Source organism: Lissotriton vulgaris, chromosome 3_1 (assembly GCF_964263255.1).
Source record: "Lissotriton vulgaris chromosome 3_1, aLisVul1.2, whole genome shotgun sequence".
Taxonomy (NCBI): domain Eukaryota; kingdom Metazoa; phylum Chordata; class Amphibia; order Caudata; family Salamandridae; genus Lissotriton; species Lissotriton vulgaris.
This window is the reverse complement of record NC_141689.1, coordinates 921832231-921849663: the sequence shown is the minus strand read 5'-3', so window position 1 is coordinate 921849663 and position 17433 is coordinate 921832231. Positions and strand designations below refer to the sequence as shown.

General features: G+C 43.6%; 1 protein-coding gene across 1 annotated transcript in view; it reads left to right on the top strand.

The window, feature by feature from the left end:
- The window catches only part of ALDH1A1 (aldehyde dehydrogenase 1 family member A1), a 271085-nt gene that overhangs the window by 46411 nt on the left and 207241 nt on the right, over positions 1-17433 (top strand). The window contains exon 3 of the mRNA XM_086961266.1: positions 9696-9836. Within this exon, the coding sequence (XP_086817392.1) occupies positions 9696-9836 (141 nt within the window). The remainder of the gene's footprint in view (positions 1-9695; positions 9837-17433) is intronic.

The following is a 17433-nucleotide window of genomic DNA, read 5'->3' as shown; positions in this document are numbered from 1 at the left end:
CGAGGCGAGAATTATCGAGTCTGCTGACCACGGCCCTAGACCCTGCCGCGTCGGGAATCAAACCCTGGTCCCGGGCCGACCTCTGCTTCTGGGTCTGCCGCCTCTAACCAGTGAGCCACACCACTCCATGTATGTATGTTTTTCTTCAATGCATGGGGGAGGATCTAAGAGCCAGTCTGCAGATGTTTGTGTGTTTTGTGGTCTTATATTTGATAAGAAAAAGTTTATTTTGACAACATGAGCGAAAGAATGCAGGTTCCTAGAAAATAGCTATAATAAGGTGCTTACAGTTCTGCTGAAAGTGGAGTCATTTCTGTTAGAAGTCTCGCGATTTGCTTCGGCCTTTACTTGATCCTAGTTTGCAAAATGTGTCTTTTTTTCTGGAAGCTTATTCATGACACTATCTGCATTTTTTTTCACAATTTCCGGAATCTGCTGATCAGCTACGCTCCTCGCACTGTAATATTTTTTTTAACTTCTCGGTAGTGGCTTAGAAGAAGCAATGCTAGCTCTGTACATTTTAGTGCCATGGACTGCTTTGTCCTGTTCTAGAGAATAAGGGACATTTTGTTCGAGACTTATTTTTGATCATCAGACTTTGGCCCTGAACAAGGGAGAGAAAGGCACAAAAGGATGAAAGAAACATGGAAAGAGGAAACAAAACATGGAAAGCAGTGACAAAGGGAGAAAGCAAGAAAGAAAAAGAGTCAGCTTGATGTGGAATTAGGATCAGACAGTCTAGGTACTTGGCACCCCTGACAATCAGTAGCACCGGCCGAAGGCTTCAGAGGAAACCTTTGGGCACCAGCACTTATAACTAAGCACTGCAAATGGCAAATGTGAGACCAAATTTAAAATCCCGACCTCCCTTCTGTAAAAGTATTTAGGGATCATGGAAGAGTATAGTTAGTGGGTAATAAGGAATTTTTAGGGTTCAGGAAAGATTAACATTAAGGGGTAGTAAGGGGTTGTTGGGTTTCAAGGATGATTAGTGTTAAATGGTAGAAAGGTTTTTTGGGTTCAAGGAATGGTATTGTTGAGTGGTGGTTAGGGTTTTCAAGGTACAGGGATCAGTAGCATTAATGGTTAGTAAAGGGTTGGTAGGGTTCGGGGAATGGTAGTGTGAAGTGGTTTATAGTGGTTATGTAAGGGAAGCGATTAAGTGGGAGTAAGGTTTTCTTTTAATATTTTTAACATTTTCTGTTATAAACATTGATGCATTATCACTCATAGTCACTTTTGCATACATTATAGTTCTGGACAATAGTTTAGCCGTAGTATTTTGTTAGGTCCAATAGTACAGATATAGGGTTTTCTTTTGCACCCTCAACTTTTCCCATGTTCATATCCTTTTCATTATTAAATGCTCTTATCTCAATAGCTAGTCACTTTCTTCTAATAGCGATTCCTCTTGTGGGGGTTTACAAATATTGCCCCGATATGTATACCACTTTCCCTTCACCCGGGTCCACTTTTTTGGGCATCTCCTATGTAAATACTGAAAAACACCATGCCGCGGCACTCCTAATTTCCTTATTTTAGTCTCAGCCATTAAGCAAAAATCCCCAAAATAGTCTTAAAACTGCTCGCAAACATATGTCAATCTTAATAAATCATTACAAATAATTTCCTTGAAAAAAGTATTAATTGTCCGATATCAGTGCTTCACTTAGCAATCAGAGATTATATTTCAATTATTAAATATATCAGTCCAGCATAGTAACAGAAGTAATATTTGAACAGATGGAAATCGTGTTCCTGATGTTTCCTCGGTGTCAAGAGATGATGGCAGCCGACACATGTTTTGTTACTTACTGCAACTTCTTCAAGGCTGCAAGCAATTTCAAAATATACATAAGTGTTACAGCCAATATAAAACTTGCTATATAAAACTTTATAAACAAACAAATAAATAAATGTCTCCTTAATCACCCCTGAGACAAGGAAGTTTTATTGTGCAAAGTAAAAAAGGACGAGGAGATAAGTGAAGCAGACATCTTTCTGGTTCCTGTTGAATCGTTAGCCCTGTTACTTGTGACACTGTGTGCATGATCGCTTCCCAGTATGTTGTGATTTGTGCACATTGTCAGATTATATGCCAAAATGTGCTCAGTGCATCGCATGTGGTGTATCTGTCTTGCCTAATTTGTGCAACAGTGTTCTTGTATAATATGTGCGGTGTAGAACCTTCAGTTGTACTAGCTTTATTCCAGAGGGGATCGCTACCTCCTTGGGCGACGCAAGTGCTTCTTTCCAGTCTGCCTCGTCTAATTCTCCTAGGTCAGACTCCCATCTGGTTTTTAGGAGAGCTGTGGGTTCTGGCTGGTTATTTATTATTTTCTTATATGTTAGCGATATGACTTTTTTGTCATGTGGTCAGTGAGCAGCCTATCTTCTAGTGGTGATGACTCTGGAAGTTGAGTGCCAGGTGGGATCAGTGCTTTGAGTACATTTCTAATATGTATGTATCTGTAGCCTTCCGTTGTCTCTAAGTCATAAGTATGTTGCAGTTGTGTGAATGGGATAACCTCACCCATTTTCCATAGGTTCCCCACCTTGGAGATGCCTATAAGGTCCCATTGCCTGAAACCTTTGGTATTTTGTTGCTTGCCTAACTTTTGTGTGTCCCATAGTGGTGTTGCCTGCGTCGTGACCCCTTCCCATCCTAGTGCCCGTTGTGCCTCATGCCATGCCTTGACTGTATGTGCCGTTGGCCCTGTCAGAGTCCTTGTTCGATTATTATTATATAATTCCCTCCTCGTCCCATCTAGTCCCAAGAGATGTCTATCCATGCAATAGGCTGGTTTATCCTGTGCTGCGTGTAACCATTGATTCAGCACCGTGAGTTGGGATGCCCAGTAGTATGTTTTGATATGAGTGAGGGTGATACCTCCTTCGTACCAGCTTTTTACCAGTTTATGCATGGCTATACGGGTTGTTCTGCCATCCTACAGTAGCTTATTCACTTCAGTATTGATTGCTGTGGAGTATGCCGGGGGGACCGGAAATGGCCTGTTTTGCAAGGCATAGAGGAATCTGGGGTGCGCCATCATCTTAAAGAGGGCTGCCCTACCCAGTAGTGTGAGTTACAGGGATCGCCAGTGGTGGACATCGCTTTGAAAACGCGCTAGGGGCTGCATGAGGTTGTATATCGTAAAATGGGTATCTTGATATGTTATATAGATACCGAGATATTTAAACCCCTTGTCAGCTATTTGTATGTCGCAATTTCGCGGGAGTCGTGGGGGGCCATGAAGTATAAAAATGAGTGACTTCGCCCAGTTTATGGTATAGCCTGACACTCGCCCGTATGTCACACATATATCTAGGAGGCAGTTAAGTGAACATGCGGGTGAAGCCAAGTATAGCAACACATCATCTGCGTACAGCGAGATGCGATCTTCCCATCTAATAGCCCAATTGAGTCCACGGATTACCGTATCTTGCCGTATCCATGCCCCCAGTGGTTCCAACACTATTGCGAACAAGAGCGGTGACTGAGGGCAGCCCTGCCTTGTCCCCTTACCCAGGGAGAAGTCAGATGAAATGAGTCCGTTTGCCACCACCTGCGCCATGTGTTTAGTATAGAGCAATTTCACCCAATGACAACATTTAGGCCCGAATACTATGTGGTGAAGGACTGCGAAAAGAAAGGGCCATTCAACCATGTTGAAAGCCATTTGTGCATCCAGGTACAGAATGATTGCCTCTTCATCTATAGTGGATCTACACGCCAAGACATTATGGACCCTCCTAAGATTTAATGCCGTATTAAGGTTTGTCATGAATCTGGATTGATCCAGGTGAATCACTGTTTCTAAATATGGTTGTAATCGCAATGCTAACCCTTTTGCAAGTATCTTTGCTTCTGCATTTATGAGGCATATCGGTATGTATGACATGCACTCCTGCGTGTGGTTTGCCCGGTTTATGTATTGCGACTAACGTTGCCAGGCGCTGATCCCTAGGGAGTTCCCCTTTTTCCAAACTGTCTTTGTACGTGTTAAGTAGGTGTGGCATGAGAGTATGGCTGTCTGTTTATAGAATTTTACTGGAATACCATTTGGCACCTGTATGCAGGGCATTTATTGCTTGTATAACTTCATCTTGGGTCAGATCCGCCTCCAAGGATTGGGTTGCCGTATGGTCTAGTGTTGGCATTTTTAAGTCTTTTAAGGAGGCAACATTTCCATCTACTGTAGTTGTGGCTAATGGTGTGTATATGTTCTCATAATGGGTCGCTAATATGTTAACTATTTGTTGGGGGTCTGAGGTCATGACTCCCTGTTTTACTTGAAGATGAGCTATCCATCTATTACCTCTTTCCTTTTTATCTAGCCACGCTAGGAGCTTTACTGCCTTATTGCCCTGTTCATAATGGTATGTTGCGTGGTGGTGAGTCTAGATTTTGTCTCCTCGCATGCAAAGGCTTTATATTCCTTTTGAGCTAGATGAAGCCTAAGTGTTGTATCATCAGTGATATCTGTGGTGTGGTCTGTTTCTGCACTTGCCATCTGTTGCTCTAGTGTCTGGATCTGCTGTTGCTGCATCTTTTTTGTGATTTGTCACTAATGAAATAGCCTGGCAGCTTAGGACTTTTTTGTTTGCCTCCAATAGCGTTGTGTTCACTTTCCGCAAAATATTGTTTCGTGGTTGTGATCAGGCCATTCCTGATCGCTTTGTTTCTTAGATAGCCTGGGTATAATGGAAAAAATCTGCACCTCCTGGGATGTAGGAGGCGCAGGTGATCAGTACTGGTGAGTGGTCTGATATACCTCTGGGCAAATGCGTTCTATCTAGTACTCTCTCCATCCCTGCTGCAAATGTAAATATATAGTCTATTCTTGAAAGACTGTTGTGTGCCCCTGAGTGAAAGGTATATTTAAATTCTTGCGGGTGTCTGGCTCTCCAGACATCCGTTAGTCCAATCGCATAACAAAGTCATTTAGCTTGAGATTGGAGCTGCTGGAATCTCTACGGGGTTTTCTGTCTATGGTTGCATCAATTGTAGCGTTAAAATCTCCCCCTATAATGAGTTATCCCTGCGGGAGTGAAAGCAAGAATTTCCCCAGAGCCGGGACGGTTGATTGGTGTAAGGCAGGAGGGACATAAACCAAGATTATATTATAGTGTCTCTCTTCCCATTGACATGAGATCACAGCAAACCTCCCTTGGTCGTCTGTCCAAGACCCAGCCAGTATTAAGGGGCAGCGTTAACTGAACCCAACCCCCCACCCTCCTCCCTGCTTCCCTGCACGGCAGACTTTGAACTGCCCGCCACCCAACTTAGCAGAGTGTTTAGTCCCAAGAACTTTGTACTTGTGCGAGGGGGAAGAGCTGTTTGCGATCCTTCATGGTTCCTCCCATCGTCCTGCATTGTGCCCAAGGCCTAACATGTACAGTTCAGTGAAACAGGCACCACAGTCTATTGGTACAGGTGAAATCAGTGCATATGTTCAGCGGGTTTGGGTGCACTTTGTTTCCACCGCAAAATATGGTGTTGTCAGGTATTCAGGCATCTGTTCCTGTGGGGAAAGCTCATTTTCTTACTTCACTGACCTGGCAGATTCGGTGTTAATCGGAGTCTACGGTCATGTTTTGCGTCATCATTCCCCCCTTTCCGGTGTTTCCAATTCTTTCGATCTCTCAGTGGACTGTCTGTTTCTCTGTCCTGGTCTTCTGGGCCCCGTGGCCTTGTGCCATCCTTCTAACCAGTTGTTAGCCTCCTGTGGTGATGTAAAAAATCAAGTATTTCCTTCGGCCTCTACACTCAGCTTTGCAGGGAAGAGCATTGCATACTTGAGTTCTTGTTTGCACAGTTCTTTTTTCACATCCATGAATTCCCGTTTTTGCTTTGTTACCAGCGCTGTGTAGTCCGGGTATATCGTTACCTAGCTGTTGTCCATCTGTATGGGGGGTGCAATACGTGCTGCTTCCAGACTTGCGTCTTGGTCACGAAAGTTAAATATACGTGCAAGTATAGATCTGGGTGGGGCGCCCGGCTGGGGTCTCCCGCCAGGAACTTGATGGGCCCGAAGAAACTGGACAGTCCACATGGTTGCAGTTTGGTTTTGATGAGCTCTTCCACAAAGAGGTCGAGAGCCGGTCCCTTCACACTTTCGGGTACTCCCACAAGGCAAACATTAGTGTGTCGAGAGCGGTCTTCCTGGTCATCCAGTTTAGCCTCCATTTGTTTATGTGCTCTTTCCAGATTTTGGACTTGCTGCTGTAATGTTGCTGTGTCAGTGGACAGAGCCGCCATTGTTATTCTAACCTCTGTCACTCTCGTACTCATTTTGGAAACATCTGCTCGCAGCATTGAGATGCCAGTGGATATAGCGCCAATTGACGTTTGCATCTGGTTCAGGGTAATCATTATGTTCAGTAGGGTTATCTCTTTAGGTTTTGCGGACTGAGATCCATCATCGCTGCCCATTTGTGTCTCTGGGGCAGGTGGTTTATCCCCTCGGTAGGCATATTTTTCTAATTTATTCAGTTGCGTCGCATGCTGACCTCTTCCTCCCATAGCTTCAGGATCGGCTGGTGGTTCTACCAACACTGCCTCATTTAGACAGCAATCACTGCTGCCTGACTGCGTGAATAACTTCTACGCATGGCCTTTCGGTTTTCCCGCTCCCCACCACCGTCGGTGCTGAATGTTTATAGCGCATATGTCCCACCTATAAACTCTAGGGCAATAATGTGTTTCTTCGAGTGTTGGTTTACTTTTGGCGAGTTGTGGTCGTCTTTTCCAGTCAATCTGTATTTTCTCACAGCTCTTATTTGCGCCCCTTAGCGAGGGTTTCAGTCGCGTTGTGCCCCTGCGCGTGGACGTTTCGCCCCAGTGAGTGCCTGTGGTCGCCTCCGAAGTTAGTAGGCCGCCTTTAGTTGCTTGTCTCTTACCTTCGGTCTGTTGCTGGACGGCGCGGTGTGCTGCGCACACACCTATGTGGGTCTCTGTGGGCCTTCACTGGTTCTTCATTTGTCTTCGGTGAGGCACCGATTATGGATGTTGTCTTTATTTTTGGGTTTGTGATGATGTGTGTCTATCAGCTAAGGTCTTCTTCATTTGGCTCTCATTAACAGTGCACCTGGTTTTGCGGCACTCAGCCCGCACCGACACCCCATAACGCAGCTTTCTGTCTCTTGCCACTAGCCTCTGTGTCAGCTGCGCCATGTTACGTGAGGCCCAGCCCGCAATGGCTGCGTAGGCCACGTCCCCTCACACGGTGTTGTTCTTTTCCGGGCGTTCGTAGCGCCCCCCAAATCAGCATCGATGAATGCTGCGACATGCCGGTGCCTGCTCCCGGGTCCAGATTTTACTGTGTCATCGGATTTATGCCAGGATTGTTGGGGAGAGACGCTGTTGATCATGGAACTCTCCTAGGCTGCGGCCATCTTCGTCGGCTGCTAGCCACTCCCCCGGGAGTAAGGGTTTTTACACTTCATGAAACGGCTCCATTAAGCAGTAGTAACAAGAAAATTCTGCTCAAGCTCAATAACATACCTTGTTTCCTTAGCAGTTAGCAGTTCCAAAGAGGCCATACTTCTTACATATTTTGTTATTTTATTGAAGTATTAAAGGTTTTTTGTTACATTGAAGCCTGTGAGGTGGTGGTCACATGACTGTGTTTCCCCTGACACAGCCAGAGCCAATTTCTCACCGAAGGATAAGTTAAAAATAGCATCCTTCCCCCCTCCCCCCCCCCACTAAAAAAGACACAGGAGCTCCTCTGCAGTCAGTTCTGCAGTGATCACTGCCTTCTGACCAATTTTCAGGCAGTCTTTGATTTCACTCCACTTTTCTGCAATCTCTTCATTTGAAGGGTCCGTGACCCAGAGTGAGATCTCAACACCAGAAAACTGAAGATTCAGTAGATTGGGAACTGAAATGCCAGTCCTGAAGATCTGCATAAACGATTGGGTTAAGTAAAACAACCCATCCTTTTTAAAGCACAATCTTCAAATTTTCATGACGAAAGACGTTTGCCACATTATAAGTTCTGGTTAGTTCAGCCGGAACAGTAGGACGTCACACAATGAGTACAGAAAGAGAGAGCAACCTCACTGACTGCCCACATTTGGCTTATCCCGCTAATCACATTTATGCTCCAGAAATATTTCTCAGTCCTAGTGTGGACAAACCGGCTTCTGAAAACTGTCTGCATGCACAAGCAGGTCAGCTTCATCTTGCAACCATGTACCGGATGTTTGCGCTTGACAGAAAGCTTGCAGTGCTCCCCTCTCTCTGATAGAGCTTCCAGGTTCATTGCACTATAGTTATTTTTTTCCTACACCTGTCTTAATGTCAAAGGTAAATTTTGTCATAGTCACAAGCCCCCAATCTTGTATTTGACTGTGAGCGATCAAAAGGCTCTTTGAAAGATGCTTAACTTACGTATACCTCTTTTTGCCTTGGATGCCATTCATTTTACCATAACCCTTTCATACGCTCTCTTCATGCTTATTTTAATTTTTTTCCACCCAGTTCATATAGGTGAGCTTGGTGTCGACTGTTCAGTTTATTTCTTTCACCTGTAGTGTTGTGATGTTATTTACGCATCATACCTTACATATCTTCTTTGGGGATTTATCTCTGCTGTGGCCTCGCTAATAATGGTGTGCCAAACATTTTACCTCTGTGTACGGTGATGAGACACACATAACAAAAATTTAGTTTCTTACAGCCAAAGTAAAAAAAACAATTCAAACAATTTCCCAAAAGTTACAATTGTTAACTAAAATGTTATAATTCGTGTTTAGGAATTCAAACTGTTATTGTTATGACATGAGGAAATATTAGGATTCAGTGTTGTTTGATGGGAGAAAATCTGTACTTTTTCACAATAAAAAAATGAAAGACAACAAATACAGAGTTTACAATCATTTTGGTCTTCAAGAAAGTTTGTGGGGGGTGGGGGGGGGCGGTACTCGTGAGGTATCACTCCGCAGAATTCAGCGGTGTTCACAGAATTCCGTCAATGGGAGGAAAATATGTAGCTCATGCTTCAATTTAGTGCCGGTAGTATGAACGGCACCATGCGATCATTCAATTTGAAAATCTAGCCTGGCAGACACAAATCTACTCGAACAGCAAACCTCTGACCCTGACCGCTTGTGAACGCTGGCAACTGCCCATGCTAGAATATTGAGCCGAGATCGGATGGACGGCTGCCGGCTGGTGGACGGACGGATGGATGGATAGAACACTGTCACTGAAGTGATCTAGTTTGTATGCGGATATATTCCTTGTGAAAGAGCATTATGCACTCACTCGAAGTAAAGTTAGCCAGTGGTTGAAGTAGTAGTATGCTATAAAGGGCAGAAGCAAAACGTGAATGGCGCAATAACAGGACAGGGCTTGCTGAAAGCCCATAAGTAAGTATATTTTCCATATAATTGTAGCAAACTTCAAACGTCTTGGCTGGCACCAGAGCTAAACAGTGTAACTGTAAGGGACCGAGGACAAGTGGTAGAGATTAAACAGTTGCACAGTTTGTACAGGACTTTTTGTTGCTGCACATATATTTTTCATGCTGCGTCTCTGAATTTGCAGATATAGATTTTAATAACCTACATGTTATTTTCATTTGTTGCATTAGTTTCTTAACTCAAAGCTGTCAGGTGAAATGCATTCTAACTTCTTTAAATTCATAAATCAAATATCTTGAACTCTTCTTTTCTTTGCTTTGTAGGAAGATGTTGACAAGGCTGTTAGGGCAGCAAGAGAAGCATTTCAGCTTGGTTCACCCTGGCGCAGGATGGATGCCTCAGAAAGGGGAAGGATATTAAATAAACTTGCTGACTTAATAGAGAGGGACCGCCTGATTTTAAGCGTGAGTAATCTCTAATCACTTTTCACACACTTTATAAAACCAATATGCAAAGACGTAGTGCACTGATTCTAAAATTCCACATTAATTTTTTCTGGATGATTGCATGTTCCTGAAACGGGTCTTGATTGGGTACTCTAGTAACATGAAATTGACATACATTGTACATAATGTTGCAACATATGGATTACAGATGGCACATTTTTCTCACACAAATCTCAATTCTGTACCATTTCACGATTTTGGAAGCAGCAGTATCTTTGTATGATGAACTTGACTCACGTATCAGAGGGTCTTGCCCAGAGCTCCTCCTCCTGCATTTGTTACCCTACTCATGTATTCCCGATTAACAATGCAACATAACATGTGGCAGAAGTTAGCACATTTAAGAAAACTATCGTAGTCCAAAGAGCCCAGGTGTTTTTTGTGTGTGTGTGTTTTATTTCAGTTCCTTTATTATTATACAAATCATACTCATTCTCATCAGTTCTTATCACAGTTATTATCCGGAATCTCATAAAATAGTGCTTAATTTGTGCCCGTGATTTCGGGTGCTCCGCACTGGCACTAAATAGTCAATACCGGCTCTTATAGCAGTGGACCCCATGGGGGCGCTGTTTGTTACTCTTGAAATGAGCACGACGACAGTTATCTAATAATTTAATAGACATTCAAAAAGACAAATACCTGCTGCCTGGGCCATTCCTGTAGCTTTTAGAAGCCTGGAATAGTCTTTACTGCAGGCTTTTAGGAGTAAGATGGTTAGTAGGTGTGCTGGTACAGTCATTAGCAGCACCGGCAGGGGCACTGGGCAATGCATGCTGCTTAATAATGGAACTGAATGAAGAAAAAACAAAATAAAACTACAACCTCTCTTTGGACTTTGAAAGTTACTTTGTTGAGTGTATTATTACCTCCTGACACAGTATTTTGTATTTTCGGTAGACTGCAACAATAAGGAGGACTTGTCCTCTGCAGTGGGGAGAATGGGCCTAGTCAGACATATTAAGGACACCCCCAGAAGTTGGGTCACTAGCCTTTGTTGCATGTGCTAAGCAGAGGATTCTAAATGGATTCATGTCCATGCAGTGCACCTGATTCATACACCTATGAGACAACACGACCAAGACCAACATAAACAAGTCAGCAGATCAGCATATACATTATTTATGAGCTCTGCTAGTTTCAGTACCTATATTTGTGGTAGCATGTCCACGCCTGTGTATGACTATGATTCATATATAATGCATACATTTAATCTAATCTGATGTAAATTATAGACAGATCGTATTATCTGATAGGTAATGGTTAGCATAAAAAACCATTAAACTAAAGAACATAAAGAAACCAGCTTTTGCTTACAAATGTTAAGCACGGACATTTTTCCTTATACATGTGGCTATATGACAGTGGCGTCACTAGGGTTGGTGTCACCCGGTGCGGGTAACTCATGGTGTCACCCCCTCACGACTTACCGCATGGACCTCCTCCGCTCCGAGTCCGCCAGTGAACACAAATGGCAAATAACGGGACTTACTTAGTAACGTTTCTAAATTTAGGTCCCATATTTGGTAATGACTTAACAGCCGCATAGTGTCTACTCTAGATAGTAGAGCGAGACAGAGACCATGTAGGCCTACGCAAGATGCCTACGACTTACCCACCTGCATGGACATATAACCGGCACATGCACACTCGGAGAGAAGTCATTGTATCCCTTGGGCCTATTCACAAATGCATTTGGAATGCATAAAGTACTAGTTAAGGGAGAGTCTAGCATATTTTACAGAGTGGATGTCAATTGACTCCTCTCCTGAAGATACCAAGGATACCAGTAAAAACCCTGGGGCTTATTTTATTTACTAGCCCCTTGCGCCGCCAGTCCGCCACTTTTTTCCATATTAAAAGTGATGCACTGGTCGCGCAAGGGGCTTGTAAATAAGCCCCCCTGTTCCACTCACTAGCATAGCTGCCACCAGCTATATGCCTGTCTCCCGTAGACTGGTGAGGGGGCACTGTACTAATACCCCTGCGGGCTTCAAAAACAAAAAGGAGCACGTCCAGTGATATCCAAGATAGGAAGCCTTTCGCCCTTACAAAAAATCTGCTCTGCCTCTAAACCCCCCCCCAAAAAGACTTAATCCAGTTGGCTCTGAAATGTTATGTGTTTTGGCGAAGGAACTATGCCAGCAGTCCCTTCCAGTTCAAGGCCTTCATTTTCGTCCACTGATTTATAAGGCTATGCCTCAAGTGCATAACTGCAGCACACAGGTTTCGACAAAAACAGACCCATTTCTAAAGAGTTCTGGAAATCTTACAATTTTGAATATTGACTTAACCTACTAGCATAATCGGCACTCAAAGGGACTTGTGCACTGACTGATTCGATACCAAACCACCCAGGGCATACCAACACAACTGGTCAAAGCGGACGCGTACAGATCTTTGTGGGGTCCTCGTTTTGGGACAGAGGGCTCGCTCTCATGGATTATCCTTGCTGTACTGCTGACGCCATTCTTTTTGCCAAGAGTGATACACAAACATGCAGAAACCTGTACCTCAAGGGCCCACATGCTTTGAAATTAGTCCGGCATTGAACTAGCTGCATGCATGGGTAGTACCAAGAACAGAGCTGTGTTTACGCCACTATTGTTTGTCCAAAAGCCATACTTAACTGTGCTCTAATCCCTCTGTAAATGGACAAAGACTGGGGTGTAAACAGAGAGGGAGCCCTGGCAATGGGGTTGGAAGCTGCGATAACACTTCAATGCACAGCTGTTTTTATCAAGAATAACCTCAAAGAGTGGAAGCCTGTAAAGATGAAAGATCTCAAAGTACGGCCCCGGGGCCACATGAGGCCCTCCTGACCTTTATATGTGGCTCCCTGTTTCAAAGAAGCAATGGGATGCTGTTTACTCGACTCCACTAACCTTAAAAATACGTTAAGTAAAAAGGCAATCATTTATTTTAATGTTGGTTGAATCTTGCAGCAAATTATGATCAGTAAATTCAAAAAGTGTATTCTGTTAACTTGCTATGCCATTTCATCTTAGTACATACGGTTATATCAGTTCATTGAGAAGTAATTTTTAAAAGTGATAGTTTTCAAACATGAATTTAGAAACATTCACGCTTCCACCCACCCTGACAACAATGCCAGCAGAGAACTAAGAGGCAAGTCAGTTGTTATGTGCATCCTTTGGGCAGCCTGCGTTGCTATTACACAGAAACAACATTATAGGTTATTAAATTAAACACAGGTTTTGTACAGCGCAAATCCCAAGTCTTGTATTTGGAGGTCCTCTTATATGTGATAATGAAGTAAAAGGAGGGAAAATGAAATAAAACCATTGCCTAGGATCACACAGTTTGATCAGGTGGGGAAGCCAGGCTTGATCCAAATGTTCTGGTTTTACATAGTGCAATTCAGCCACTAGATGGATGTTTCACCTCCCCTACACCCACCCTACCTACACCTGCCCCTCAACTGACACCATGCTGGTTTCAATGCGGCCCTCTGCCACATACACTACAAGTTTGCTCCCTGGGAAAATGTTTGCGACTGCGAGTACAAATGCAATGGATCATAAGTAGTTTAAATGTAGTACACAGGTAGACACCCAAAGCAATCCTCGCTGCAGCATTTAAAGCCATCCTTAAGTCACAAAACAGTATCGACCGCAATCACAGCACATTCCCTGGAAGATAGAAATGAAAGAAGGACTCACCGCAGCAAGGTGTTTTATTTCTGCAAATGTGTGTACCCTCTCGGGACAGCCGGCAATGGCATACCAGTGCCCGAGGTGCGGAAAGAACTCTCCTCAGCCTGGACACTTCCCTAGCTGCCAAGGTTTCAGATTGCTATGTGTGACACTGTCATAATTTTAGACCAATTATGAGTGACATTACGAGGACTATGAGTGACACTTTATTGCGAGCAAAATCAAGCAATGAAGACAAGGAAAACATTTAAATATCAGAAATTACCCCGATTTGAACAACGAGAAACTCTGAGATCATCTTAAAACTTCTGTAAAACACCAGAAATGGAAGGGCACTAAACAGACAGACAGTGACTACAGTTTTCAGTATCAGAGGGCTGGCAGGCACAGCAGCTGTTAATAAGATGATATCATTGATCTGCTCATTCATGACCTGTGCTAGCCTAAAAAAGAGAAATTAATAGCATAGCAAGTGCAACTAGGTTGGTTATACAATCACTCAGTCTTAGGCATTATTGGTTGCTAGTGCAATAAGATCAAAAAGAATGCTGGGATGTGTCAGCGCAAAACCCGGTGGTGTTTTGCTCTTAACATGCGATCGTGCAAATAAATGAATAAATACAAATTGCACTATCACAAAGGTGTAAAGTGAAGTCCTAAAAAAAGTTATACTTTATACTGGTTTTGCACATATTCATAGAAAGAATGTTTAGATGTATGACACGTTGTGCTCACCTAAGTACTGAGCCCTTTCAAAAGAGAAAACAATTTTTGGGGGGAAAATAAAGATTTGTTTAAGATCGGTTATGTAAATCTGTCAGTGTAAACGGATTAGCTGCTACTTTCATTATTTTAACAATATATAGATGCAGAATATATTGCAAGCAAGGCTCGTGGATGGTGAAAGTGTAAGTATGCTTGTGTGGTGAAGAACTTCATTCCAGTGTTGCCAGGAGAAAGCTAAAATTTCGGGGGCCGGGCACAGCTGAGGCAGGAAAAACACCTGTGTTGCAGGGCAAACGGAATAAAAACAATTAACAAATCATTCTGCCTCAGCCAGCCTGCGCCGACTCCTGTCACAGAGCTAGGCGGGCCGGCTCTGCTTAAGTGAGGCAGGCGTTCGGGTCAGAACTGAGAGAAAGTAAGAGTTCAGACCGGAGGCGAGGGCAAGGACTGCCAGGAGAGGCCGAAACTCAGGCCTTTACATATTATAGAGAGCGAGTGCAACCAGGGATGACTTAGTTGCGAGACGTAGAGAAGCACTAGAAAGAAGGCTCTGCACGAGTTGAGGCGTAAGTCGGCATTTCTGTGTTATTATATTAACACATACACACACAGGCACTTACTTGGGCCGAGGCCGCAGATGACTACATTCCCTGCTTCTTCTCTGGCGCTGCAGGACTGCGTGAGGTCACATCCGGATTTATGGGCAGGCCCGCCTTAAGAGTGTGGGCTGGAAGACAGCCTGGCGCTAGGCGTAGCGGGCGGCCCGGGAAATACTGAATTAATGCAGCCAGGCTATCAGGCGACTGCGGCCGCAAATGTAATATTGTAGCACTACCACGCGCGCGGCGCACACACTCTGTGACTCACTCTGCCAGAGTTGAGGAGCACAACAATTTAACCATCTAAGAACCACACTGCCAGAGGTGGTGGCGGCAATCTGGAGCAGCACAGCCGGCGCGCTAGGTTTAATTGGCATTGAAAATGCGTGACAAAACATTCATCAAATCACCACTATAGTAGGTGGTGCATGCGTGCGTGGCGACGTGCACTGCACTACACTGACTGCAGTGTTTTAATTTGTATTATAAGCAGGTGCGCACCGTGCGCTTGCACTAAAATAAAGTGTAAAGTAGACTCGTACTCCAACACCAGATAAAGCAGCAGAGCAGAGCTGTGTTTGTGTTACACAGCGAGGCGAGCCAGCGTGCGTAACCAGATTGGTGTCACCCCATGATGGGGTGACACCCGGTGCGGTCCGCACCCCCCTAGTGACGCCGCTGCTATATGATAAGATGTGGATATGTAAATGTAAAGATATGGCTCTAGTCGCTTAATACAATTTGGCCCTTTGTTTTTGTGCTAATGATTTTGCAAGAGCAGAACCCCATAGATAAGGTATGTATAGGAAAACAATCAGCAACAAAACCTTAGTATTAGATTTTGAAACAAATTCTCCTTTAGTTCATGAGTTTGGGTAAAGGGTGCGTGAGATCTACAAACGCTGACTATCCAATTGCCTTACCTCAGAGAAGTATCTGTCAAAACTACCATACGCTGGCCCCTGGAGTTCACTGTATGACATTTTATGGGTCACTGATGTTATAATTACCCAGTACAACCAAAACAGTCATTATGACGGAAAATGATTTCCTAAACATTTTCTATTTATGTTACCATTGCTTCTCATCTTCTCCTGGCCATGATGGAAAGGCAAATCATTGAGCTTCTGTTCATGATTCTTACAGAAACTGACTGGAGGGCGCCATTGAGCTAAATAGGGACTCAATGAGAAACAGGTATTTCAGACAAGGTATGTGCAGGCGCCTATAAAGATGAGTGTATTCTCTGCTCACTAGAGTTCAAACCATCTTCTTCTGATTAATGATCTGATTTTCTTTAAACACTTTGATACAGTTTGCAGACTTGATCTATGAGATTTGCTGAAATCTTCATTGGCTTAAAGTCCCTAGCCGAATCAAATTTAAAGCCCTGTGTCATTTATTTAAAATCAAACAAGGCTTAGCTCCTAAATATCTACAGGGCCTAGTTCAGGCTTATAAGCCCAGCTGAAAATTACTATCTTCAGGAAATGGCGATTTCACCGTTCCCAGATTTAGGCTGGTTAAAATGGGAGGCCGTTCTTTTTCCCATTTGGGTCCAAAGATGTGGAATGCCCTACCCGTGACCCTGAAAACAGAATGTAATCTTCTCCGTTTTCGCAAGGGACTTAAAACCTGGCTTTTTCAGCAGTCATGTCGGAGGTTCTTCTCACTGCAATATCACTCTGCTAGTTCTTCTCTGGTCTGTCCCTAGCACCGGGAAACCCACTATGGGTAGCTGTGCGCATTATAAGTTTAATAATAATAATAATAATGCCAAACACACACTGCTGTCCTTCGGAATGATTATGCCCCCCCCATAACAATGAAGATCATTGGGTCACTAGAATTACTTAACACCTTTGGACAAACTAACAAGCGAAACTCATGATCTGCTCAGATATGAAGCTCCACGCACAAATGATTTCCTGCTCCACAAGGTAATTACATTCAATGAACACAATTTTCTTCATGTTGATCTCATATACAAAAGAGGTTGTATGAGTGGGTGACATATTTAGGGGTACTTCACCCGCGTGGGAGCAGGAGTGGCATGGAAAGGGACACAAATCCTATTTTAACAAGTGTTAGCAAAGCAAAGCCAAACAATCTCAATTTGCTGATGCTGGTTTGCTGCTGGTATTAGCTTTGCCAAGGCTTCTTGAACGGCAGCACTAACATCGCAAAAGCCAATTGCAGAAGACATCTATTTTGAAGTGTTATTTTGAATACTTCCAAGATAGCCATTAGACACAACGTTTGGCCATCTAGAAAACATATAGCAATAAGCATACAAAATAACGTTGGGTAGAGCCTAGACGGTGTTGGAACACATTATTTTGCGGCGGAGGACAGCGGAGAGCAGAGACAACAAGCGTTTGAAATGCAATAGGTCTCGCATTTGCAAGATTGAGCTATTTACATTGCGAATGACAATGCTTTTGTATTAATGCGTTGAAAAATTCTGCAATAATAAAAGGCCAAAAGATCAGAGTTTCGAAAATGCAAGACCTATTGCATTGCAAATGCTTGTTGTGTTTGTAGTGCCGTCCT